The 23,607-nt window shown below is 49.3% G+C and overlaps 1 protein-coding gene across 1 annotated transcript in view; it reads left to right on the top strand.

Annotated features, from left to right (window-relative positions):
- LOC115203324 (transmembrane protein 266) overlaps nucleotides 1-23,607 on the top strand; it is a 73,948-nt gene that overhangs the window by 3,160 nt on the left and 47,181 nt on the right. Inside the window, exon 3 of the mRNA XM_029767917.1 lies at nucleotides 18,702-18,923. Coding sequence (XP_029623777.1) covers nucleotides 18,702-18,923 — 222 coding nt within the window. The remainder of the gene's footprint in view (nucleotides 1-18,701; nucleotides 18,924-23,607) is intronic.

Here is a 23,607-nt window from a genome sequence, read left to right on the forward strand (position 1 = left end):
CCTGTGCTCAGTAAGATCTCTCTCCCCCCAGAACATGACCTGTGCTCAGTAAGATCTCTCCCCCCAGAACATGACCTGTGCTCAGTAAGATCTCTCCCCCCAGAACATGACCTGTGCTCAGTAAGATCTCTCTAGCCCCAGAACATGACCTGTGCTCAGTAAGATCTCTCCCCCCAGAACATGACCTGTGCTCAGTAAGATCTCTCTCCCCCAGAACATGACCTGTGCTCAGTAAGATCTCTCTCCCCCAGAACATGACCTGTGCTCAGTAAGATCTCTCTCCCCCCAGAACATGACCTGTGCTCAGTAAGATCTCTCCCCCCCAGAACATGACCTGTGCTCAGTAAGATCTCTCTCCCCCAGAACATGACCTGTGCTCAGTAAGATCTCTCTAGCCCCAGAACATGACCTGTGCTCAGTAAGATCTCTCTCCCCCAGAACATGACCTGTGCTCAGTAAGATCTCTCTCCCCCAGAACATGACCTGTGCTCAGTAAGATCTTTCTCCCCCAGAACATGACCTGTGCTCAGTAAGATCTTTCACCCCCCAGAACATGACCTGTGCTCAGTAAGATCTCTCTCCCCCCAGAACATGACCTGTGCTCAGTAAGATCTCTCCCCCCCAGAACATGACCTGTGCTCAGTAAGATCTCTCTCCCCCAGAACATGACCTGTGCTCAGTAAGATCTCTCTAGCCCCAGAACATGACCTGTGCTCAGTAAGATCTCTCTCCCCCAGAACATGACCTGTGCTCAGTAAGATCTCTCTCCCCCAGAACATGACCTGTGCTCAGTAAGATCTTTCTCCCCCAGAACATGACCTGTGCTCAGTAAGATCTTTCACCCCCCAGAACATGACCTGTGCTCAGTAAGATCTTTCACCCCCCAGAACATGACCTGTGCTCAGTAAGATCTTTCACCCCCCAGAACATGACCTGTGCTCAGTAAGATCTCTCTCCCCCCAGAACATGACCTGTGCTCAGTAAGATCTCTCTCCTCCCAGAACATGACCTGTGCTCAGTAAGATCTCTCTCCCCCAGAACATGACCTGTGCTCAGTAAGATCTCTTTCCCCCTAGAACATGACCTGTGCTCAGTAAGATCTCTCCCCCCCAGAACATGACCTGTGCTCAGTAAGATCTCTCCCCCCAGAACATGACCTGTGCTCAGTAAGATCTCTCTCCCCCCAGAACATGACCTGTGCTCAGTAAGATCTCTCTCCCCCAGAACATGACCTGTGCTCAGTAAGATCTCTCCCCCCCAGAACATCACCTGTGCTCAGTAAGATCTCTCTAGCCCCAGAACATGACCTGTGCTCAGTAAGATCTCTCCCCCAGAACATGACCTGTACTCAGTAAGATCTCTCTCCCCCCAGAACATGACCTGTGCTCAGTAAGATCTCTCTCCCCCCAGAACATGACCTGTGCTCAGTAAGATCTCTCTCCCCCCAGAACATGACCTGTGCTCAGTAAGATCTCTCTCCCCCCAGAACATGACCTGTGCTCAGTAAGATCTCTCTCCTCCCAGAACATGACATGTGCTCAGTAAGATCTCTCCCCCCCAGAACATGACCTGTGCTCAGTAAGATCTCTCTCCCACAGAACATGACCTGTGCTCAGTAAGATCTCTCTCCCCCAGAACATGACCTGTGCTCAGTAAGATCTCTCTCCCCCAGAACATGACCTGTGCTCAGTAAGATCTCTCTCCCCCCAGAACATGACCTGTGCTCAGTAAGATCTCTCCCCCCAGAACATGACCTGTGCTCAGTAAGATCTCTCTCCCCCAGAACATGACCTGTGCTCAGTAAGATCTCTCTCCCCCCAGAACATGACCTGTGCTCAGTAAGATCTCTCTCCCCCAGAACATGACCTGTGCTCAGTAAGATCTCTCTCCCCCAGAACATGACCTGTGCTCAGTAAGATCTCTCTCCCCCAGAACACGATCTGTGCTCAGTAAGATCTCTCTCCCCCAGAACACGATCTGTGCTCAGTAAGATCTCTCTCCCACAGAACACGATCTGTGCTCAGTAAGATCTCTCTCCCACAGAACACGATCTGTGCTCAGTAAGACGTTTCCCTCTTTACCAGACTTCTCTGACCTCCTCTCACCTCTTTTCTTGAATAATAAATATGGTATTGTACACACAGGCATACACACACACACACACACACACACACACACACACACACACACACACACACACACACACACACACACACACACACACACACACACACACAGAGAAAGTGAGAGAGAGAGATAGCAAGAGAGAGAGGGAGACAGAGACAGGCTGAGAGAGAGGGAGGGAGAGAGGCAGAGAGAGAGGGAGAGGGAAAACGACAATGGCCATGTTACAGACAGAGGCAGAGCTCAGTGATATTGCAGAGGTGCACCTCATTGGTCAGCTCATTTGGAATTCTGCAGTCTAGCCACTCTTTCACAAATTCCTCTTACCTTGCCATTTTTTCTTGCTATCCTCAAGTCTTTTGATTGGTTGATTTATTGATGAGTGTGTGTGAAAGAGAATGTGTTTGTGTGTGAGATGGAGAGCGATAAAGAGATAGAAACAAGAGTTTCTATCATTTTCTTGCAAAACATACCCGACTAATTAACATTTGCTTATGCAGTGATGATCTTCTTTGTGGTTAGTCCCAGTTGCATGATCAGTAGGGATGGTGAGAGGCCAGGACAGGTCTTGTCTAATGGAGACATATAGTGTAGGGCGAGAGGACCAAGGACGCTGAAGAGGAGGCTTATGTCTTTAGGCTGATCTTGACTGTGGCGTCTATAGTTCCTTGAGGTTATTTGATCTCACTTGACTTAATTATTAGTCTTCAGCAGGCTGTATGTAACTAGCCATGGTCATTATCAACGTGTAATAAATGAATAGCCCTCCTTCACTGTTCTCTGTCCGTCAGTGTGACAGCCAGTCAGGGGAGTGGATTTATTCTGTGCCCTGTCGGTCCAATTCTATTCTGTCACTCTGTCTTGCTCAGTCAGTGGTGTAGGGCTGTAGCCTATCTTTGGGCCCAGTTGTTTAAGATTCCGAAGGGTTGTCGTTGCAGGACGGCACCATTCATCTTTCTCTCCGTCGCTGTTTACCCTGTTGTTTATTCAATGCCAACAGTAGGGTGGGGAGGTTGGAGGGCTCTGCCTCTGTTGTTCAGCATGCTGAGGTTGACAAGCACATGGTGTCTGTCTGAGCAGGGTCATATTCCTGTGAATCTTTTCCAAGCAAAACAGTAACACAGGGATGGATGGATGCTTGGGCCAGCTGATCTATTAGACCTCATCTATTACAGAAGATAACATAACGTATAACATTTTCCGGCAAGATAGAACTGCCAAAGGAGGCGGTGTTGCAATCTACTGCAAAGATAGCCTGCAGAGTTCTGTATTACTATCCAAGTCTGTACCCAAACAATTCGAGCTTCTACTTCTAAAAATTCACATTTCCAAAAACAAGTCTCTCACTGTTGCCGCTTGCTATAGACCTCCCTCTGCCCCCAGCTGTGCCCTCGATGCCATATGTGAATTGATTGCCCCCCATCTATCTTCTGAGCTCGTGCTACTAGGTGACCTAAACTGGGACAAGCTTAACACCCCGGCCATCCTACAATCTAATCTTGATGTCCTCAATCTCACACAAATGATCAATGAACCTACCAGGTACAACCCCAAATCCGTAAACACGGGCACCCTCATAGATGGCATCCTAACTAACTCGTCCTCCAAATACACCTCTGCTGTTTTCAATCAAGATCTCAGGGATCACTGCCTCATTGCCTGCATCCGTAATGGGTCTGCGACCAAACGACCACCCCTCATCACTGTCAAACGCTCCCCAAAACACTTCTGCGAGCAGGCCTTTCTAATCGACCTGGCCCGGGTATCCTCGAATGACATTGACCTCAACCCATCAGTAGATGATGCCTGGCTATTCTATAAAAGTGCCTTTCTCACCACCTTAAATAAGCATGCCCCACTCAAAAAAATGTAGAACTAGGAATAGATATAGTCCTTGGTTCACTCCAGATCTGTCTGCCCTTGACCAGCACAAAAACATCCTGTGGCGTTCTGCATTAGCATCGAACAGCCCCCGTGATATGCAACTTTTCAGGGAAGTTAGGAACAAAATACACAGGCAGTTAGAAAAGCTAAAGCTAGCTTTTTCAAACAGAAATTTGCATCCTGTAGTGCTAACTCAAAAAAGTTCTGGGACACTGTAAAGTCCATGGAGAATAAGAGCACCTCCTCCCAGCTGCCTACTGCTCTGAGGCTAGGAAACACTGTTACCACCGATAAATCCACTATAATTGAGAATTTCAATAAGCATTTCTCTACGGCTGGCCATGCTTTCCACCTGGCTACCCCTGCCCCAGTCAACTGCCCGGCACCCTCCACAGCAACTCGCCAATTGTTGCAACCCCTATTACTAGCCTATTCAACCTCTCTTTCGTATCGTCTGAGATTGCCAAAGATTGGAAAGCTGCCGCGGTCATCCCCCTCTTCAAAGGGGGGGACACTCTAGACCCAAACTGCTACAGACCTATATCTATCCTACCCTGTCTTTCTAAGGTCTTCGAAAGCCAAGTGAACAAACAGATTACCGACCATTTCGAATCCCACCGTACCTTCTCCGCTATGCAATCTGGTTTCAGAGCTGGTCATGGGTGCACCTCAGTCACGCTCAAGGTCCTAAACGACATCATAACCGCCATCGATAAGAGACATTACTGTGCAGCCGTATTCATCGACCTGGCCAAGGCTTTCGACTCTGTCAATCACCACATTCTTATTGGCAGACTCGACAGCCTTGGTTTCTCAAATGATTGCCTCGCCTGGTTCACCAACTACTTCTCTGATAGAGTTCAGTGTGTCAAATCGGAGGGCCTGTTGTCCGGACCTCTCTATGGGGGTGCCACAGGGTTCAATTTTCGGGCCGACTCTCTTCTCTGTATACATCAATGATGTTGCTCTTGCTGCTGGTGATTCTCTGATCCACCTCTTTGCAGACGACACCATTCTGTATACTTCTGGCCCTTCTTTGGACACTGTGTTAACTACCCTCCAGACGAGCTTCAATGCCATACAACTCTCCTTCCGTGGCCTCCAACTGCTCTTAAACGCAAGTAAAACTAAATGCTATTCAATCGATCACTGCCCGCACCCGCTCGCCCGTCCAGCATCACTACTCTGGACGGCTCTGACTTAGAATACGTGGACAACTACAAATACCTGGGTGTCTGGTTAGACTGTAAACTCTCCTTCCAGACTCACATTAAGCATCTCTAATCCAAAATTAAATCTAGAATCGGCTTCCTATATCGCAACAAAGCATCCTTCACTCATGCTGCCAAACATACCCTCGTAAAACTGACCATCTGACCGATCCTCGACTTCGGTGATGTCATCTATAAAATAGCCTCCAACACTCTACTCAAGAAACTGGATGCAGTCTATCACAGTGCCATCCATTTTGTCACCAAAGCCCCATACACTACCCACCATTGCGACCTGTACGCTCTCGTTGGTTGGCCCTCGCTTCATACTCATCGCCAAACCCACTGGCTACAAGGTTATCTACAAGTCTCTGCTAGGTAAAGCCCCGCCTTATCTCAGCTCACTGGTCACCATAGCAGCACCCACTCGTAGCACGCGCTCCAGCAGATATATCTCACTGGTCACCCCAAAGCCAATTCCTCCTTTGGTCGTCTTTCCTTCCAGTTCTCTGCTGCCAATGACTGGAACAAACTGCAAAAATCTCTGAACCTGGAGACTCATATCTCCCTCACAAGCTTTAAGCACCAGCTGTCAGAGCAGCTCACAGATCACTGCACCTGTACATAGCCCATCTGTAAACAGCCCATCTATCTACCTACCTCATCCCCATACTGTATTTATTTATTTATCTTGCTCCTTTGCACCCCAGTATCTCTACTTGCACATTCATCTTCTGCACATCTACCATTCCAGTGTTTAAATGCTATATTGTAATTACTTCGCCACCATGGCCTATTTATTGCCTTATCTTACCTCATTTGCACTCACTGTATATAGACTTTGTCACGTCCTGACCAGCAGAGGGTGTAGTTGTGTAGTATTTTGGTCAGGACGTGGCAGAAGATGTCTGTGTATGTTTGTTCTGGGTTGTATGTTTCTATGTTGGTCTGTGTGGCTCCCAATCAGGGACAGCTGGTTATCGTTGTTCCTGATTGGGAGTCATATTAGGTGTGTGTTTTTCACTTGGGTTTGTGAGTTGTTGCGCTAGCACTGCGATTATTTTGTATGTATAGCCTGTTAGCCTGTCGTGAGTCGTTCTTGTTTATTGTTTTCCGTGTTTGCGTTATTCTTTATCATTAAAGATGAGTATCCACATCCCGCTTGCATTTTGGTCATCCATTCCCAACGACAGCCGTTACAGACTTTTTGTTTTATTTTTTTCTACTGTATTATCGACTGTATGTTTTGATTATTCCATGTGTAACTCTGTGTTGTTGTATGTGTCGAATTGCTATGCTATATATTGGCCAGGTCGCAGTTGCAAATGAGAACTTGTTCTCAACTAGCCTACCTGGTTTAATAAAGGTGAAATAAAATAACAAGGAATTTGTTAGGAAATCTCCATTGCATGCATCTAGGTAGCTGGAAACAAATTGTTTTTGTTGTTGTGAAGAGGGTGCTATTTCATGCTGTAGGTGATTTGCATTTTAGGAAATGTCTGGATTGAAACTGTACTTTATTTCATTCCTGATGATTTTCTCCCTAGAAAATCCTTTCTGGAAGTTATATCGTTTAACATATTACAAATCAAGTCTATATCATAATACAGCTCATTCCCATTTCACTGATCCCTTTTCTACGCAGACTCTTTAGCTTTGAGCCTCAGGTAACCTCAAACACACTGCAGTTCAGTCCGACTGTAAAGAGCCAAGACCTTTCCTCTGCTGACAGCACAGCAGCTCTCCAGGAGGGTCTCTCATCATCAGTGTGTCTCCCAGTCCTGGTATCTGTAAAGGTCAGATGAGACTGGTCACACTGTGCCTGTCTGAAACATGCCATGCCTACAGCTTCCTGAAACCAGACTCATTTATCATTATGGAGATTTCCTGCATAAAGTCAAGGCTGATGGAGTGTACCGATAGGCTAGCACATACTGTAATATTAGGAAAGGCATCAAGACAAAGCCTAAGAGGAAGAGGTGAAGGAAGGTTTAGGAAGCAGATTTGTGTGTTTTTATGGATGGGTTGGATGGAGTGGAGTGAGCATGTACATGGGTTGGATGGAATGGAGTGTGCATGTGCATGGGTTGGATGGAGTGGAGTGAGCATGTACATGGGTTGGATGGAGTGGAGTGTGCATGTACATGGGTTGGATGGTGGAGTGAGCATGTACATAGGTTGGATGGAGTGGAGTGTGCATGTACATGGGTTGGATGGTGGAGTGAGCATGTACATGAGTTGGATGGAGTGGAGTGTGCATGTACAGTGCCAGTCAAAGGTTTGGACACACCTACTCATTCAAGGTTTTTTTTCTTATTTTTACTATTTTCTACATTGTAGAATAATAGTGAAGACATCAAAACAATGAAATAACACATATGGAATCATGTAGTAACCAAAAAAGTGTTAAACAAATCCAAATATATTTTATATTTTAGATTCCAACCTTTACCTTGATGACAGCTTTGCACACTCTTGGCATTCTCTCAACAATCTTCACCTGGAATGCTTTTCCAACAGTCTTGAAGCAGTTCCCACATATGCTGAGAACTTGTTGGTTGCTTTTCCTTCACTCTGCGGTCCAACTCATCCCAAACCATCTCAATTGGGTTGAGGTTGGGTGATTGTGGAAGCCAGGTCATCTGATGCAGCACTCCATCACTCTCCTTCTTGGTCAAATATCCTTTACACAGCCTGGAGGTGTGTTGGGTCATTGTCATGTTGAAAACAAATGATAAGTGCAAACCTGCATATTGCTGCAGAATGCTGTGGTAGCCATGCTGGTTAAGTGTGCCTTGAACTCTAAATAAAATCACTGACAGTGTCACCAGCAAAGCACCCCTACACCATCACACCTCCTCCTCCATGCTTCACGGTGGGAACTACACATGTGGAGATCATCCGTTCACCTACTCTGCATCTCACAAAGACACAGCGTATGGAACCAAAAATCTCAAATTTGGACTCATCAGACCAAAGGACAGATTTCCACCAGTCTAATGTCCATTGCTCGGGTTTCTTGGCCCAAGCAAGTCTCTTCATCTTATTGGTGTCCTTTAGTAGTGGTTTCTTTGCAGAAATTTGATCATGATATTTGATCATGGGGCGGCAGGTTAGTGGTTAGAGCATTGGACTAGTAAACGAAAGGTTGGAAGATCAAATCCCCGAGCTGACAAGGTAAAAATCTGTCATTCTGCCCCTGAACAAGGCAGTTAACCCACTGTTCCTAGGTCGTCGTTGAAAATAAGAATTTGTTCTTAACTGACTTGCCTAGTTAAATAAAGGTAAAATAAAAATAAAATGAAGGCCTGATTCACGCAGTCTCCTCTGAACGGTTGATGTTGAGATGTATCTGTTACTTGAACTCTTTGAAGCATTTATTTGGACTGCAATTTCTGAAGATGGTAACTCTCTAATGAACTTATCCTCTGCAGCAGAGGTAACTCTGGGTCTTCTTTTCCTGTGGTGGTCCTCATGAGAGACAGTTTCATCATATAGCTTGATGGTTTTTGCAACTGCACTTAAAGAAACTTTAAAAGTTCTTGACATTTTTCGGATTGACTGACCTTAATGTCTTAAAGTATTGATGGACTGTCGTTTCTCTTTGCTTACTTGAGCTGTTCTTGCCATAATATGGACTTGGTATTTTACCAAATAAGGCTATCATCTGTATACCACCCTTATCTTGTCACAACACAACTGATTGGCTCAAACGCATTAAGAAGGAAAGAAATTCCACAAATTAACTTTTAACAAGGCACACCTATTAATTGAAATGCATTCCAGGTGACTAACCTCATGAAGCTGGTTGAGAGAATGCCAAGAGTGTGCAAAGCTGTCATCAAGGCAAAGGGTGGCTACTTTGAAGAATCTCAAATATAAAATATATTTTGAGTTGTTTAACACTTTTTTTGGTTACTACATGATTCCATATTTGTTATTTCATAGTTTTGATGTCTTCACTGTTATTCTATTATGTAGAAAATAGTAAAAAAGAAAGAACGAAAAACCCTGGAATGAGTAGGTGTGTCCAAACCTTTGACTGGTACTGTACATGGGTTGGATGGAGTGGAGTGAGCATGTACATGGGTTGGATGGAATGGAGTGTGCATGTACATGGGTTGGATGGAGTGAAATGAGCATGTACATGGGTTGGATGGAGTGAAATGAGCATGTACATGGGTTGGATGGAGTGGAGTGAGCATGTACATGGGTTGGATGGAGTGGAGTGAGCATGTACATGGGTTGGATGGAGTGGAGTGAGCATGTACATGGGTTGGATGGAATGGAGTGTGCATGTACATGGGTTGGATGGAGTGAAATGAGCATGTACATGGGTTGGATGGAGTGAAATGAGCATGTACATGGGTTGGATGGAGTGGAGTGAGCATGTACATGGGTTGGATGGAGTGGAGTGAGCATGTACATGGGTTGGATGGAGTGGAGTGAGCATGTACATGGGTTGGATGGAGTGGAGTGAGCATGTACATGGGTTGGATGGAGTGGAGTGAGCATGTACATGGGTTGGATGGAGTGGAGTGAGCATGTACATGGGTTGGATGGAGTGGAGTGAGCATGTACATGGTTTGGATGGAGTGGAGTGAGCATGTACATGGGGTTGGATGGAGTGGAGTGAGCATGTACATGGTTGGATGGAGTGGAGTGAGCATGTACATGGGTTGGATGGAGTGGAGTGAGCATGTACATGGGTTGGATGGAGTGGAGTGAGCATGTACATGGGTTGGATGGAGTGGAGTGAGCATGTACATGGGTTGGATGGAGTGGAGTGAGCATGTACATGGGTTGGATGGAGTGGAGTGAGCATGTACATGGGTTGGATGGAGTGGAGTGAGCATGTACATGGGTTGGATGGAGTGGAGTGAGCATGTACATGGGTTGGATGGAGTGGAGTGAGCATGTACATGGGTTGGATGGAGTGGAGTGAGCATGTACATGGGTTGGATGGAGTGGAGTGAGCATGTACATGGGTTGGATGGAGTGGAGTGAGCATGTACATGGGTTGGATGGAGTGCAGTGAGATGTCCATAAAGTGTCTAGAGATGCTGTACACATGGAACACACTGTTAGATATGGTGGAGCCTTGAACACTAACTCATACTGATGGCTAGCTTCTCCAATGTTCTCTACAGCAGCTGGTGGTTACAATCAGACAGCTGCTGCTTTTTACTTGGCCAGGTTGGGTGTGTTTAGCTCTGCAGGGCTTTCCACAACCTGAGTACTTTAAGGTGTGTTGATCACAGACTGTAGCCTAGTCCAATCAACCCAAGTACGCTAGAATATGGATTGGTGTTGCTTTTCTGGATTATGAAACCACGAAAGGTTGGTGGCACGTTAATTGGGGAGAACGGGCTTGTGGTAAGGGTTGGAGCGGAATCAGTGGAATGGTATCAAATACATCGAACACATGGTTTCCATGTGTTTGATACCATTCCATTTACTCCGTTCCATCTATTATTATGAGCCGTCCTCCGCTCAGCAGCTTCCTCTGGATGAAACACTGATGTGTCTGTCCAACTTACACAAACAACGGTACATTGCAAGTGGTGCGATGATCTTCTTTGTGGTTGCTCCCAGTTGCGTGACCTTCTGCATGGTCAGTGGACTGCCTTAAGCCAATTATGCAACATGAATAATGACCTTTTCGACCTGGCCCATAACACTTCTAATTCTATCATTTGGCTGAAGGGGCAGGCTGTGTGTATGTGTCCCAATGCCCCAAAGGAGACTCTTCTTGTCTTTCCCACTGAATAATACACATAACCTCTGCAGAGTGCCATGGCTTTTTCCATTGTCTTAGAGTGAGTTCTATGTACTGTATATAAAGTATGCCTCTGAGCTTTTCTGCTGTGTGACTTTGTAGTAAACATATGTGATCCCTGCGAGAATTGAACTCACAATCTCTTACCAACTGAGCCACACAAGACGACAGGAGTCTTGGGCCACTACTGTCCATCTACTTCCATTGGCAGCTAGCCATGGCACTGGGTCCCTGCTTTGCATGCAGTTGTGCTGGGATGAGATGATGAGGTGTGGGGCTCTGAACAGCTTGTGTCTGCCATGACTGATCAGATGGCTGTGTTGATCAGTAGGGATGGTGAGAGGCCAGGACAGGTCTGGTCTAATGGAGACCTGTAGTGTAGGGCGAGAGGACCAAGGGCGCTGAAGAGGAGGCTTATGTCTTTAGGCTGAACTTGACTGTGGCGTCTATAGTTCCTTGAGCTTACTTGGTCTCACTAATAGTCGAAAAGTAGTATTTATTTGATTTTTTCCCCATTTCATAAGGTCATTGTCTCATGTACACAAACCCACACTGGGGAACACTCAGGGTCACTATCATTTAGGCCTACTGTGTTCAAGTAGTGTTTTGATCCAAGACGAGATGCTCTATATCTGTCTATATTCTGTCTGTATATTTTCTCTGCTGCTGCCAGCATCATTCCAGGTATATGTAAATGTATTGGTGAATAAAGATGATATACTCTGATTTACTCCTCACTCTGAGGTAAAAGAGTCACTACCAGACTAGTATTTTTTCCCAGAGGTCTCATGTACTTGGGAAAAGAAAAACAATGTTGTAGGGGAGCATATTAAGTAGGGATTAGTCATAATGCTGGCCTTCAAACAGACCACATTAACATTTCAGATGGGGGTTCAGCTAGGGATGATGCGTGCCGCGCTCGTAAGAGAGAGACCGCTTTCTCCACTGATTATGTGTACCATGTAACCTCTCTGTTTCACAAGACAGACACTGTTATCCGTCAGGCTTATCGGGAGAATTTCCTTACAAATCCTTGCTAACCGCTTTAACTATTTCTTATGTGAATGTGTGTGAGAAGAACACACCTGGATACGCTAGCATGCACAGTATGCGTGGGTGCAGCCTATGTGGGTTTAATTTGTGTATGTGCGTCTGTGTGTGGGTGTGTGTGCATGTGTGTCTATATGTGTGTGTTCAGTGTGTGTGCATGTGTGTGTATTCAGTGTGTTTGTATTTGTTTGTTCGTGGACATACATTAGGAACCACTCCAGGTGTGGTCTGCTCCCAGTCCGTCGTGTCCGTCGTCCTTGTGAAGGTTAGTGAGTCACTAGAGATCAGATTGGTCCTGGGTGCCTCCGAGGCCACTGACTCCCCACAACACAACTGCACACCCTGGTCCTAGTGATGGTGATGGGGCACTGCCCTCCAACTGCACACCCTGGTCCTAGTGATGGTGATGGGGCACTGCCCTCCAACTGCACACCCTGGTCCTAGTGATGGTGATGGGGCACTGCCCTCCAACTGCACACCCTGGTCCTAGTGATGGTGATGGGGCACTGCCCTCCAACTGCACACCCTGGTCCTAGTGATGGTGATGGGGCACTGCCCTCCAACTGCACACCCTGGTCCTAGTGATGGTGATGGGGCACTGCCCTCCAACTGCACACCCTGGTCCTAGTGATGGTGATGGGGCACTGCCCTCCAACTGCACACCCTGGTCCTAGTGATGGTGATGGGGCACTGCCCTCCAACTGCACACCCTGGTCCTAGTGATGGTGATGGGGCACTGCCCTCCAGCTGCACACCCTGGTCCTAGTGATGGTGATGGGGCACTGCCCTCCAACTGCACACCCTGGTCCTAGTGATGGTGATGGGGCACTGCCCTCCAACTGCACACCCTGGTCCTAGTGATGGTGATGGGGCACTGCCCTCCAGCTGCACACCCTGGTCCTAGTGATGGTGATGGGGCACTGCCCTCCAACTGCACACCCTGGTCCTAGTGATGGTGATGGGGCACTGCCCTCCAACTGCACACCCTGGTCCTAGTGATGGTGATGGGGCACTGCCCTCCAACTGCACACCCTGGTCCTAATGATGGTGATGGGGCACTGCCCTCCAACTGCACAGGTCAACCCTGATCCTATCAACAGACCATTACTGTTGACTTATCTCTTAATACTTAGAATGGAATTACAAGATGGTTTTCTTTCATTATGTAGGAGGTCAATATTGTTTTACTTAGCCTTGAGGAGTTGGAAGTGGAGGGGGAGGTGGAGATGGGGGAGAATGTGGGGGAGGAGGAGGAGGTGGAGGAGTAGAAGGTGGGGGAGGAGGAGGAGTAGAAGGTGGGGGAGGAGGGGAAGGCAGATGAGGTGGTGGAGCAGGTGGAGGAGAAGGAGGAGGGGGAGGATGAGGGGAGGATGAGATGAGATGAGGAGGAGGAGGTGCAGGAGGGGAGGATGAGATGAGGAGGTACAGGAGGGGAGGATGAGATGAGATGAGGAGGTGCAGGAGGGGAAGATGAGATGAGGAGGAGGAGGTGCAGGAGGGGAGGATGAGATGAGGAGGGGGAGGATGAGATGAGGATGAGGAGGATGACTGAGCTAGAGTACAACTGGAGCACTGTCTGACCTTCTAAACTCAGACCCCACAGCCCTGTGAAGTCTCATAATTACACAACCTAAAGGCACAGCCCAGTGGAGCGCCTCACAGTACAGCCCAGTGGAGCGCCTCACAGTACAGCCCAGTGGAGCGCCTCACAGCACAGCCCAGTGGAGCGCCTCACAGTACAGCCCAGTGGAGCGCCTCACAGTACAGCCCAGTGGAGCGCCTCACAGTACAGCCCAGTGGAGCGCCTCACAGTACAGCCCAGTGGAGCGCCTCACAGTACAGCCCAGTGGAGCGCCTCACAGTACAGCCCAGTGGAGAGCCTCACAGTACAGCCCAGTGGAGCGCCTCACAGTACAGCCCAGTGGAGGGCCTCACAGTACAGCCCAGTGGAGCGCCTCACAGTACAGCCCAGTGGAGCGCCTCACAGTACAGCCCAGTGGAGCGCCTCACAGTACAGCCCAGTGGAGCGCCTCACAGCACAGCCCAGTGGAGCGCCTCAAAGCACAGCCCAGTGGAGCGCCTCACAGCACAGCCCAGTGGAGCGCCTCACAGCACAGCCCAGTGGAGCGCCTCACAGCACAGCCCAGTGGAGCGCCTCACAGTACAGCCCAGTGGAGCGCCTCACAGTACAGCCCAGTGGAGCGCCTCACAGCACAGCCCAGTGGAGCGCCTCACAGCACAGCCCAGTGGAGCGCCTCACAGTACAGCCCAGTGGAGCGCCTCACAGTACAGCCCAGTGGAGCGCCTCACAGTACAGCCCAGTGGAGCGCCTCACAGTACAGCCCAGTGGAGCGCCTCACAGTACAGCCCAGTGGAGAGCCTCACAGTACAGCCCAGTGGAGCGCCTCACAGTACAGCCCAGTGGAGGGCCTCACAGTACAGCCCAGTGGAGCGCCTCACAGTACAGCCCAGTGGAGCGCCTCACAGTACAGCCCAGTGGAGAGCCTCACAGTACAGCCTAGTGAAGCGCCTCACAGTACAGCCCAGTGGAGCGCCTCACAGTACAGCCCAGTGGAGAGCCTCACAGTACAGCCCAGTGGAGTGCCTCACAGTACAGCCCAGTGGAGCGCCTCACAGTACAGCCCAGTGGAGCGCCTCACAGTACAGCCCAGTGGAGTGCCTCACAGCGCCTCACAGTACAGCCCAGTGGAGTGCCTCACAGTGCCTAACAGCACAGCCCAGTGGAGCGCCTCACAGCACAGCCCAGTGGAGTGCCTCACAACGCCTCACAGTACAGCCCAGTGGAGTGCCTCACAGCGCCTCACAGTACAGCCCAGTGGAGCGCCTCACAGTACAGCCCAGTGGAGCGCCTAACAGTACAGCCCAGTGGAGCGCCTCACAGTACAGCCCAGTGGAGCGCCTCACAGTACAGCCCAGTGGAGCGCCTCACAGTACAGCCTAGTGGAGCGCCTCACAGTACAGCCTAGTGGAGCGCCTAACAGCACAGCCCAGTGGAGCGCCTCACAGTACAGCCCAGTGGAGCGCCTCACAGCGTCTCACAGCACAGCCCAGTGGAGTGCCTCACAGCGCCTCACAGTACAGCCCAGTGGAGCGCCTCACAGCACAGCCCAGTGGAGTGCCTCACAGTACAGCCCAGTGGAGTGCCTCACAGTACAGCCCAGTGGAGTGCCTCACAGTACAGCCCAGTGGAGCGCCTCACAGCGCCTCACAGTACAGCACAGTGGAGTGCCTCACAGTACAGCCCAGTGGAGTGCCTCACAGCGCCTCACAGTACAGCCCAGTGGAGCGCCTCACAGCACAGTGGAGCGCCTCACAGTGCCTCACAGCACCTCACAGTACAGCCCAGTGGAGTGCCTCACAGCGCCTCACAGTACAGCCCAATGGAGCGCCTCACATCGCCTCACATCGCCTCACAGTACAGCACAGTGGAGAGCCTCACATCGCCTCACAGTACAGCCCAGTGGAGCGCCTCACATCGCCTCAAAGTACAGCACAGTGAAGCTCCTCACATCGCCTCACAGTACAGCACAGTGGAGCGCCTCACAGCGCCTCACAGTACAGCACAGTGAAGCGCCTCACATCGCCTCACAGTACAGCCCAGTGGAGCGCCTCACATCGCCTCAAAGTACAGCACAGTGGAGCGCCTCACAGCGCCTCACAGTACAGCCCAGTGGAGCGCCTCACAGCGCCTCACAGCGCCTCACAGTACAGCCCAGTGGAGCGCCTCATAGCGCCTCACAGTACAGCACAGTGGAGCGCCTCACATCGCCTCACAGTACAGCACAGTGGAGCGCCTCACATCGCCTCAAAGTACAGCACAGTGAAGCGCCTCACAGCGCCTCACAGCGCCTCACAGTACAGCCCAGTGGAGCGCCTCACAGCGCCTCACAGCGCCTCACAGTACAGCCCAGTGGAGCGCCTCATAGCGCCTCACAGTACAGCACAGTGGAGCGCCTCACAGCGCCTCACAGCGCCTCACAGTACAGCCCAGTGGAGCGCCTCACATCGCCTCACAGTACAGCCCAGTGGAGCGCCTCACATCGCCTCACAGCGCCTCACAGTACAGCCCAGTGGAGCGCCTCATAGCGCCTCACAGTACAGCCCAGTGGAGCACCTCATAGCGCCTCACAGCGCCTCACAGTACAGCCCAGTGGAGCACCTCATAGCGCCTCATAGCGCCTCATAGCGCCTCACAGTACAGCCCAGTGGAGCACCTCATAGCGCCTCACAGCGCCTTACAGTACAGCACAGTGGAGCGCCTCATAGCGCCTCATAGCGCCTCACAGTACAGCCCAGTGGAGCACCTCATAGCGCCTCACAGCACCTTACAGTACAGCCCAGTGGAGCGCCTCATAGCGCCTCACAGCGCCTCACAGTACAGCCCAGTGGAGCGCCTCATAGCGCCTCACAGCGCCTTACAGTACAGCACAGTGGAGCGCCTCATAGCGCCTCACATCGCCTCACAGTACAGCCCAGTGGAGCGCCTCACATCGCCTCACAGTACAGCCCAGTGGAGCGCCTCATAGCCCCTCACAGTACAGCACAGTGGAGCACCTCATAGCGCCTCACAGCGCCTCACAGTACAGCCCAGTGGAGCGCCTCACAGCGCCTCACAGTACAGCCCAGTGGAGCGCCTCATAGCGCCTCACAGTACAGCCCAGTGGAGCGCCTCACAGCACCTCACAGTACAGCCCAGTGGAGCGCCTCATAGCCCCTCACAGTACAGCCCAGTGGAGCGCCTCATAGCGCCTCACAGTACAGCCCAGTGGAGCGCCTCATAGCGCCTCACAGTACAGCCCAGTGGAGCACCTCATAGCGCCTCACAGTACAGCCCAGTGGAGCGCCTCATAGCGCCTTACAGTACAGCCCAGTGGAGCACCTCATAGCGCCTCACAGTACAGCCCAGTGGAGCGCCTCATAGCGCCTCACAGTACAGCCCAGTGGAGCACCTCATAGCGCCTCACAGCGCCTCACAGTACAGCCCAGTGGAGCGCCTCACAGCGCCTCACAGTACAGCCCAGTGGAGCACCTCATAGCGCCTCACAGTACAGCCCAGTGGAGCGCCTCATAGCGCCTCACAGTACAGCCCAGTGGAGCGCCTCATAGCGCCTCACAGTACAGCCCAGTGGAGCGCCTCATAGCGCCTCACAGTACAGCCCAGTGGAGCACCTCATAGCGCCTCACAGCGCCTCACAGTACAGCACAGTGGAGCGCCTCATAGCGCCTCACAGTACAGCACAGAGAAGCACAGCACAGTGGAGCACATCACATCGCCTCAGTACAGCACAGTGGAGATCAAATCTCTGACATGCAGAGAGGGAGAGAGAGGACAATCACTGACTGTGAATCAGTGGGAGACTGCTTAGAACCTCCCTCTTCTCTCCCTTCTCCTCCTCCTCTTCTCCCACTTCTCTTCCTACTCATCCTCATCATCGCTCGTTCCTAACTTCACATTTGTAAGAGCTCCGATCCACTCATCTGACAACGTCACAGCAAACATGATACATCCGCATCTGCTCTGGTCTAAAAATATGCACCACAGGACACAGCGGAGGCTTGTGGATGGGCTGTGTGATGCTGCTAGAGGCCTGGCCCACAATAGAAACTTCTGATATATTACAGTATGTATACATACTCTGGAGGTGCTGACAAAGCTGTATAGAGGTGTTTAACTAGACTACAGAGGAGAATGAAACGACAGTATCAGGTGTTGTGCTTTGTGCTCCCTCAGTGTGTGTTTGCAAAATCAGTTGACGTACACTCTTAGAAAAAAGGGTTCCAAAAGGGTTCTTCGGCTGTCCCCATAGGAGAACCCCTTTTGTTTCCAGGTAGAACTCTTTTGGGTTCCATGTAGAACCCTCTGTGGAAAGGGTTCTACATGGAATTCAAAAGGGTTCTACCTGGAACCAAAAAGGGTTCTTCAAAGGGTTCTCCTATGGGGACAGCCAAATAACCCTTTTAGATTCTAGATAGCAACTTTTTTTCTAAGAGTGTAGGTAGCGATTTAACGTCTAGAAGTTCAGTCTGCCTGTTTGATGAAATGCTAACACTTGGCAGGAGTGAGACAGAATAATGTTGATATTTGTTCTACTGTGCAACAGGACAGAGCTTTTTCAATAACTTTCTGTGTTTGTATCATTTCAACTTTTGTTCCACCCCAACAGAGGAAGTCATGCATATCAGACAATAATCCATGTCAAATCACTGGATATGCTCAGTTTGTTCCCTTTGTCATGGTGCTCTGGTACCTCCCTGCAGAAGAGGCTCAGCCTCTACCACTACTCAGTTCACTGTGTGTGTTTCAATCAGATATCATTGATGCAAGGTGTGCTGTTTATCACCTATCACCAGTTGGTGTTTTTCTACAGCACTTCAATGGACTTTATTTCCCTGTTTTGTCTGTTTCAAGGTAACACATGAACACCATCATCTCATAGTTTTGATTCTCAGACTTTGATATAGAATCTGGATCTCCAGCAACCCACAGCATTGTGTTTAGGGATATGGTTGAGCAGGCGGTTGGGTTGTCGGACCTGGAGGTAAAGGGTGAAGCCAGACCCAGTGGAGGTAGAAGGTGAAGAGGTTTGAGCTCAGTGGGCTAACGCAGTCGTCTTCTCTCCCTGTGTGTTTAGTGACGTGGTGGAGCAGCAGGCTGGAGGTCTATCAGACCTGGAGATCATCTCCCAGCCAGACCCAGTGGAGGAACATAGTGTGCCGGAGATGAACCCGTCCTGCATGGCTCCTGTCCAGCTGGTCAGCTTCGGCTACAGGGACCTTCCTCTGGCCCACCTGGACTTCTCCCTGGCCGGATCGCAGCTCCTCTCTAACCTGGATGAGGACGACAACAGGGAAGGGTGAGGCAATACAACTGTATTCATCCATTGAAAGGCACTGACGCTTTCTGACCGTACTGTAGGTAGCTATTGATTACACCAATAGGTCAGAACCTCAATAAGGAAGGTCCAGGGTAAGACGCTGTAGCTTCATTTACAGACTTCAGCCATTACACAAATACACTGCTCAAAAAAATAAAGGGAACACTTAAACAACACAATGTAACTCCAAGTCAATCACACTTCTGTGAAATCAAACTGTCCACTTAGGAAGCAACACTGATTGACAACATTTCACATGCTGTTGTGCAAATGGAATAGACAACAGGTGGAAATTATAGGCAATTAGCAAGACACCCCCAATAAAGGAGTGGTTCTGCAGGTGGTGACCACAGACCACTTCTCAGTTCCTTGCTTCCTGGCTGATGTTTTGGTCACTTTTGAATGCTGGCGGTGCTTTCACTCTAGTGGTAGCATGAAACGGAGTCTACAACCCACACAAGTGGCTCAGGTAGTGCAGCTCATCCAGGATGGCACATCAATGCGAGCTGTGGCAAGAATGTTTGCTGTGTCTGTCAGCGTAGTGTCCAGAGCATGGAGGCGCTACCAGGAGACAGGCCAATACATCAGGAGACGTGGAGGAGGCCGTGGGAGGGCAACAACCCAGCAGCAGGACCGCTAGCTCCGCCTTTGTGCAAGGAGGAGCAGGAGAAGCACTGCCAGAGCCCTGCAAAATGACCTCCAGCAGGCCACAAATGTGCATGTGTCTGCTCAAACGGTCAGAAACAGACTCCATGAGGGTGGTATGAGGGCCCGACGTCCACGGGTGGGGGTTGTGCTTACAGCCCAACACCGTGCAGGACGTTTGGCATTTGCCAGAGAACACCAAGATTGGCAAATTCGCCACTGGCGCCCTGTGCTCTTCACAGATGAAAGCAGGTTCACACTGAGCACATGTGACAGACGTGACAGTCTGGAGACGCCGTGGAGAACGTTCTGCTGCCTGCAACATCCTCCAGCATGAGCGGTTTGGCGGTGGTTCAGTCATGGTGTGGGGTGGCATTTCTTTGGGGGGCTGCACAGCCCTCCATGTGCTCGCCAGAGGTAGCCTGACTGCCATTAGGTACCGAGATGAGATCCTCAGACCCCTTGTGAGACCATATGCTGGTGCGGTTGGGCCTGGGTTCCTCCTAATGCAAGACAATGCTAGACCTCATGTGGCTGGAGTGTGTCAGCAGTTCCTGCAAGAGGAAGGCATTGATGCTATGGACTGGCCCGCCCGTTCCCCAGACCAGAATCCAATTGAGCACATCTGGGACATCATGTCTCGCTCCATCCACCAACGCCACGTTGCACCACAGACTGTCCAGGAGTTGGCGGATGCTTTAGTCCAGGTCTGGGAGGAGATCCCTCAGGAGACCATCCGCCACCTCATCAGGAGCATGCCCAGGCGTTGTAGGGAGGTCATACAGGCATGTGGAGGCCACACACACTACTGAGCCTCATTTTGACTTGTTTTAAGGACATTACATCAAAGTTGGATCAGCCTGTAGTGTGGTTTTCCACTTTCATTTTGAGTGTGACTCCAAATCCAGACCTCCATGGGTTGATAAATTGGATTTCCATTGATTATTTTTGTGTGATTTTGTTGTCAGCACATTCAACTATGTAAAGAAAAAAGTATTTAATAAGATTATTTCTGTCATTCAGATCTAGGATGTGTTGTTTAAGTGTTCCCTTTATTTTTTTGAGCAGTATAGGTCCAAACCTTGCACACATCTACAACCGTTCATAAGGGTTTGTAAAGATCTTGGGACCTGGCAGACGTTTCTATTAATGACTTTCCACCCCTTTGGAAATTATATATTCCCAATTATCCTCAGAAACGACCTGCTTCTGGTTTGAGAATGTGAGACGAAATGATGTAATTGAATATGGTGTCATGTATAATTATGCAGTACATCAAGCATTTAACAGAGTGAAGGCTGGGAAGGAGGGCAGGAACACACTGCCATGTACAGTGTCAGTTATGCTAATGGTACATTGGCCAACACAGAGGGACAAGTATGGATGATGTTCAATCTCACATGATTCATTGGTCCTGTTTAACTCATAGCCAGTACTGTAGCTACAACACAGGGGTTGTCCATCAGTGATAAACGGTTTCATATTTGCTATTTGGTCTACATATATTTCCTATGAAGGTCTAAATGCATCCCCTGAATGTACTGTGCTCTTCCAAGACCTGTATTGCAACATCCATAGTTTACCTTACTTGTGACACTGCCAGTTCCATTTTCTAGCCTTAACCAGAATTGTAAGGTGCTAGGTTGATGTGTGATGGATGAGTTCCAGGCTATTTTAGCTGCCCTGCACGTCTGTTACTGTATGGTCTTAACAGATTGTCTCTTTCATTATACAGTAAAAACACGGTCCCTGTATTGCCGTATTGCAATGGCATCCTGTCCAGTAATAGTGACTCAGACCTGGTTCTTACTGTGAGTCCAGATAAACAACACCATATGCTTTAGCTTTACGGTCCAGCATCCCAAACAGACACACACCTTCCCTTCCAAGCACTCCGTTTGACACCAGATCAGGTCTCACTCCACTAGGCTCAGTGTTCGCCAGCTATCAGCCGTGCCCCTTAAACAGATGGATCCTACAGACGCACAGTCAACAGTGGGCAGTGCAATGCTGACACTGACACATTACTGTTGTTGTCGCATCATGATGCTGTGAGCTCACAGGCTACTGTCCCTGCTCCCTGTCCCTGCTCCCTGTCCCTGCTCCCTGTCCCTACTCCCTGTCCCTGCTCCCTGTCCCTGCTCCCTGTCCCTGCTCCCTGTCCCTGCTCCCTGTCCCTGCTCCCTGTCCCTGCTCCACAACAGAGAACGCCATGCCTATGTCACACTGTTTTTGTAGTTCTGCTTGTTGTGAAATCTGCTGGCTGTGAATGGGCCCAAACACAGGAATTGTCCATCATTGGTTTGAAGGTGATTTGATCTGTATGTTACCACAGCAGTACTACTTCAACTACATTACTGTCAGGGTCACTATTTCATATCCAAGTCATTAGTGCAAAATGGCTGCTTGTAAAAATCCTGTCAGTGGGAGTAGTAAAAGTTATCATTCTCTACATTACATTTAATGAAATCCCATCTCACATATAGAGCCATTATTGCATGGAACTCCGTTCCATCTCATATTGCTCAAGGGAACAGCAAACCTGGTTTCAAAAACCAGATAAAGCAACACCTCACTGCACAACTCCTCTCCCCTATTGGACCTAGATAGTTTGTATGTATTGATATGTAGGCTACGTGTGCCTTTCCTATTTTACTTTATTGATGTAGTTCTGTCCTTGAGCTGTTCTTGTCTATTAATGTTCTGTATTATGTCATGTTTTGTGTGGACCCCAGGAAGACAGGGATCCTAATAAAAAAAAAAAACATTTAAATCCACGAGGCATGAACTTGTTCTATCTGGAGTACACCTGAAATGAAACACCAGTCATCATTATCAGGCCTGCGTTTGGTCCCTCCTCCCCTGGGTCGCTCCATTAGGATTTAGCATCAGAGGTGGCACTGGCTCCATAGTAAAGGACTCAAGGGTGAATCCCTGTTAAAGAAGGCTATTAGCCAGGTGATGGGAAGGTGTCAGTCAAACCTGTGTCAATTTCAATTGTATTTCCTTGATTCCTTGTGTCCTCTTACCTCTTTCGCAAAACTCATTGGAGGAGAAAGTCCGAGGTGAGGAACCTGCACTTGAGATTCACCCAATATTATTCTGTGGGTTTCAGCAGTATTAGCTCCTGAATGCTTACGCGTGCTTCTGTCTGCTTATTACCGTATCGATCAGCCCTCCTTGGACAACAGCAGCAGACCTCATTCCTCTTAGTGACCTTTAGTGACACTATTTCATGGAGACGCTCACTACTGTAGCAAGACGGCCATAATATTGTATCATTACATTTACATTTACATTTTAGACATTTAGCAGACGCTCTTATCCAGAGCGACTTACAGTAGTGAATGCATACATTTCATTTGTTATTTTTTTTATATATATTTTTATTTTGTACTGGCCCCCCGTGGGAATCGAACCCACAGCCCTGGCGTTACACACACTATGCTGGCATTGCAAACACCATGCTCTACCAACTGAGCCACAGGGAAGACCTACTATTGACAATCTATTGTCATCTGTTAAATTAACAAGGCCAGTCCATCCATATGCATTCACCCAGTCCAGTGCGCTCTACAGGGGGCCGCTGCCACCGTTTCCTCCCCCACCAGGACCCTTCGTCCTAAGGTCGTGCCACACCTTTACTAGAGGCTCGCGATTCTTCCATATCAGCTCATGGCCATAAATGATGTACCAGATGCCAAAAATAGCTCCATATCATGTTTACAATCTGATTTTGTGGTCCATGGTGGTCACTCTCTAGCCTTTGAGTGTCACACACAATATAAAGGTCAAACAAACTGTTTGACCTTTCAGTTTGAGTTTAGGAAGAACCCTTTTGGTTCCAGGTAGAACCCTTTTGGTTCAGGATTGACTGCTGTGGGAACAATACAAAATTCTAAAGAGAGAGAAAGCCACCTTTATAAAGGAAATGGGAGGGAAATGTTCCTGTTTTATTGCCGTAGCTGCTGAATGATGAAGTGAAGTTGGGAGGAATAGAGACGCTGGCAGCAGCATT

This window comes from Salmo trutta, chromosome 12 (assembly GCF_901001165.1).
Source record: "Salmo trutta chromosome 12, fSalTru1.1, whole genome shotgun sequence".
Taxonomy (NCBI): Eukaryota; Metazoa; Chordata; class Actinopteri; order Salmoniformes; family Salmonidae; genus Salmo; species Salmo trutta.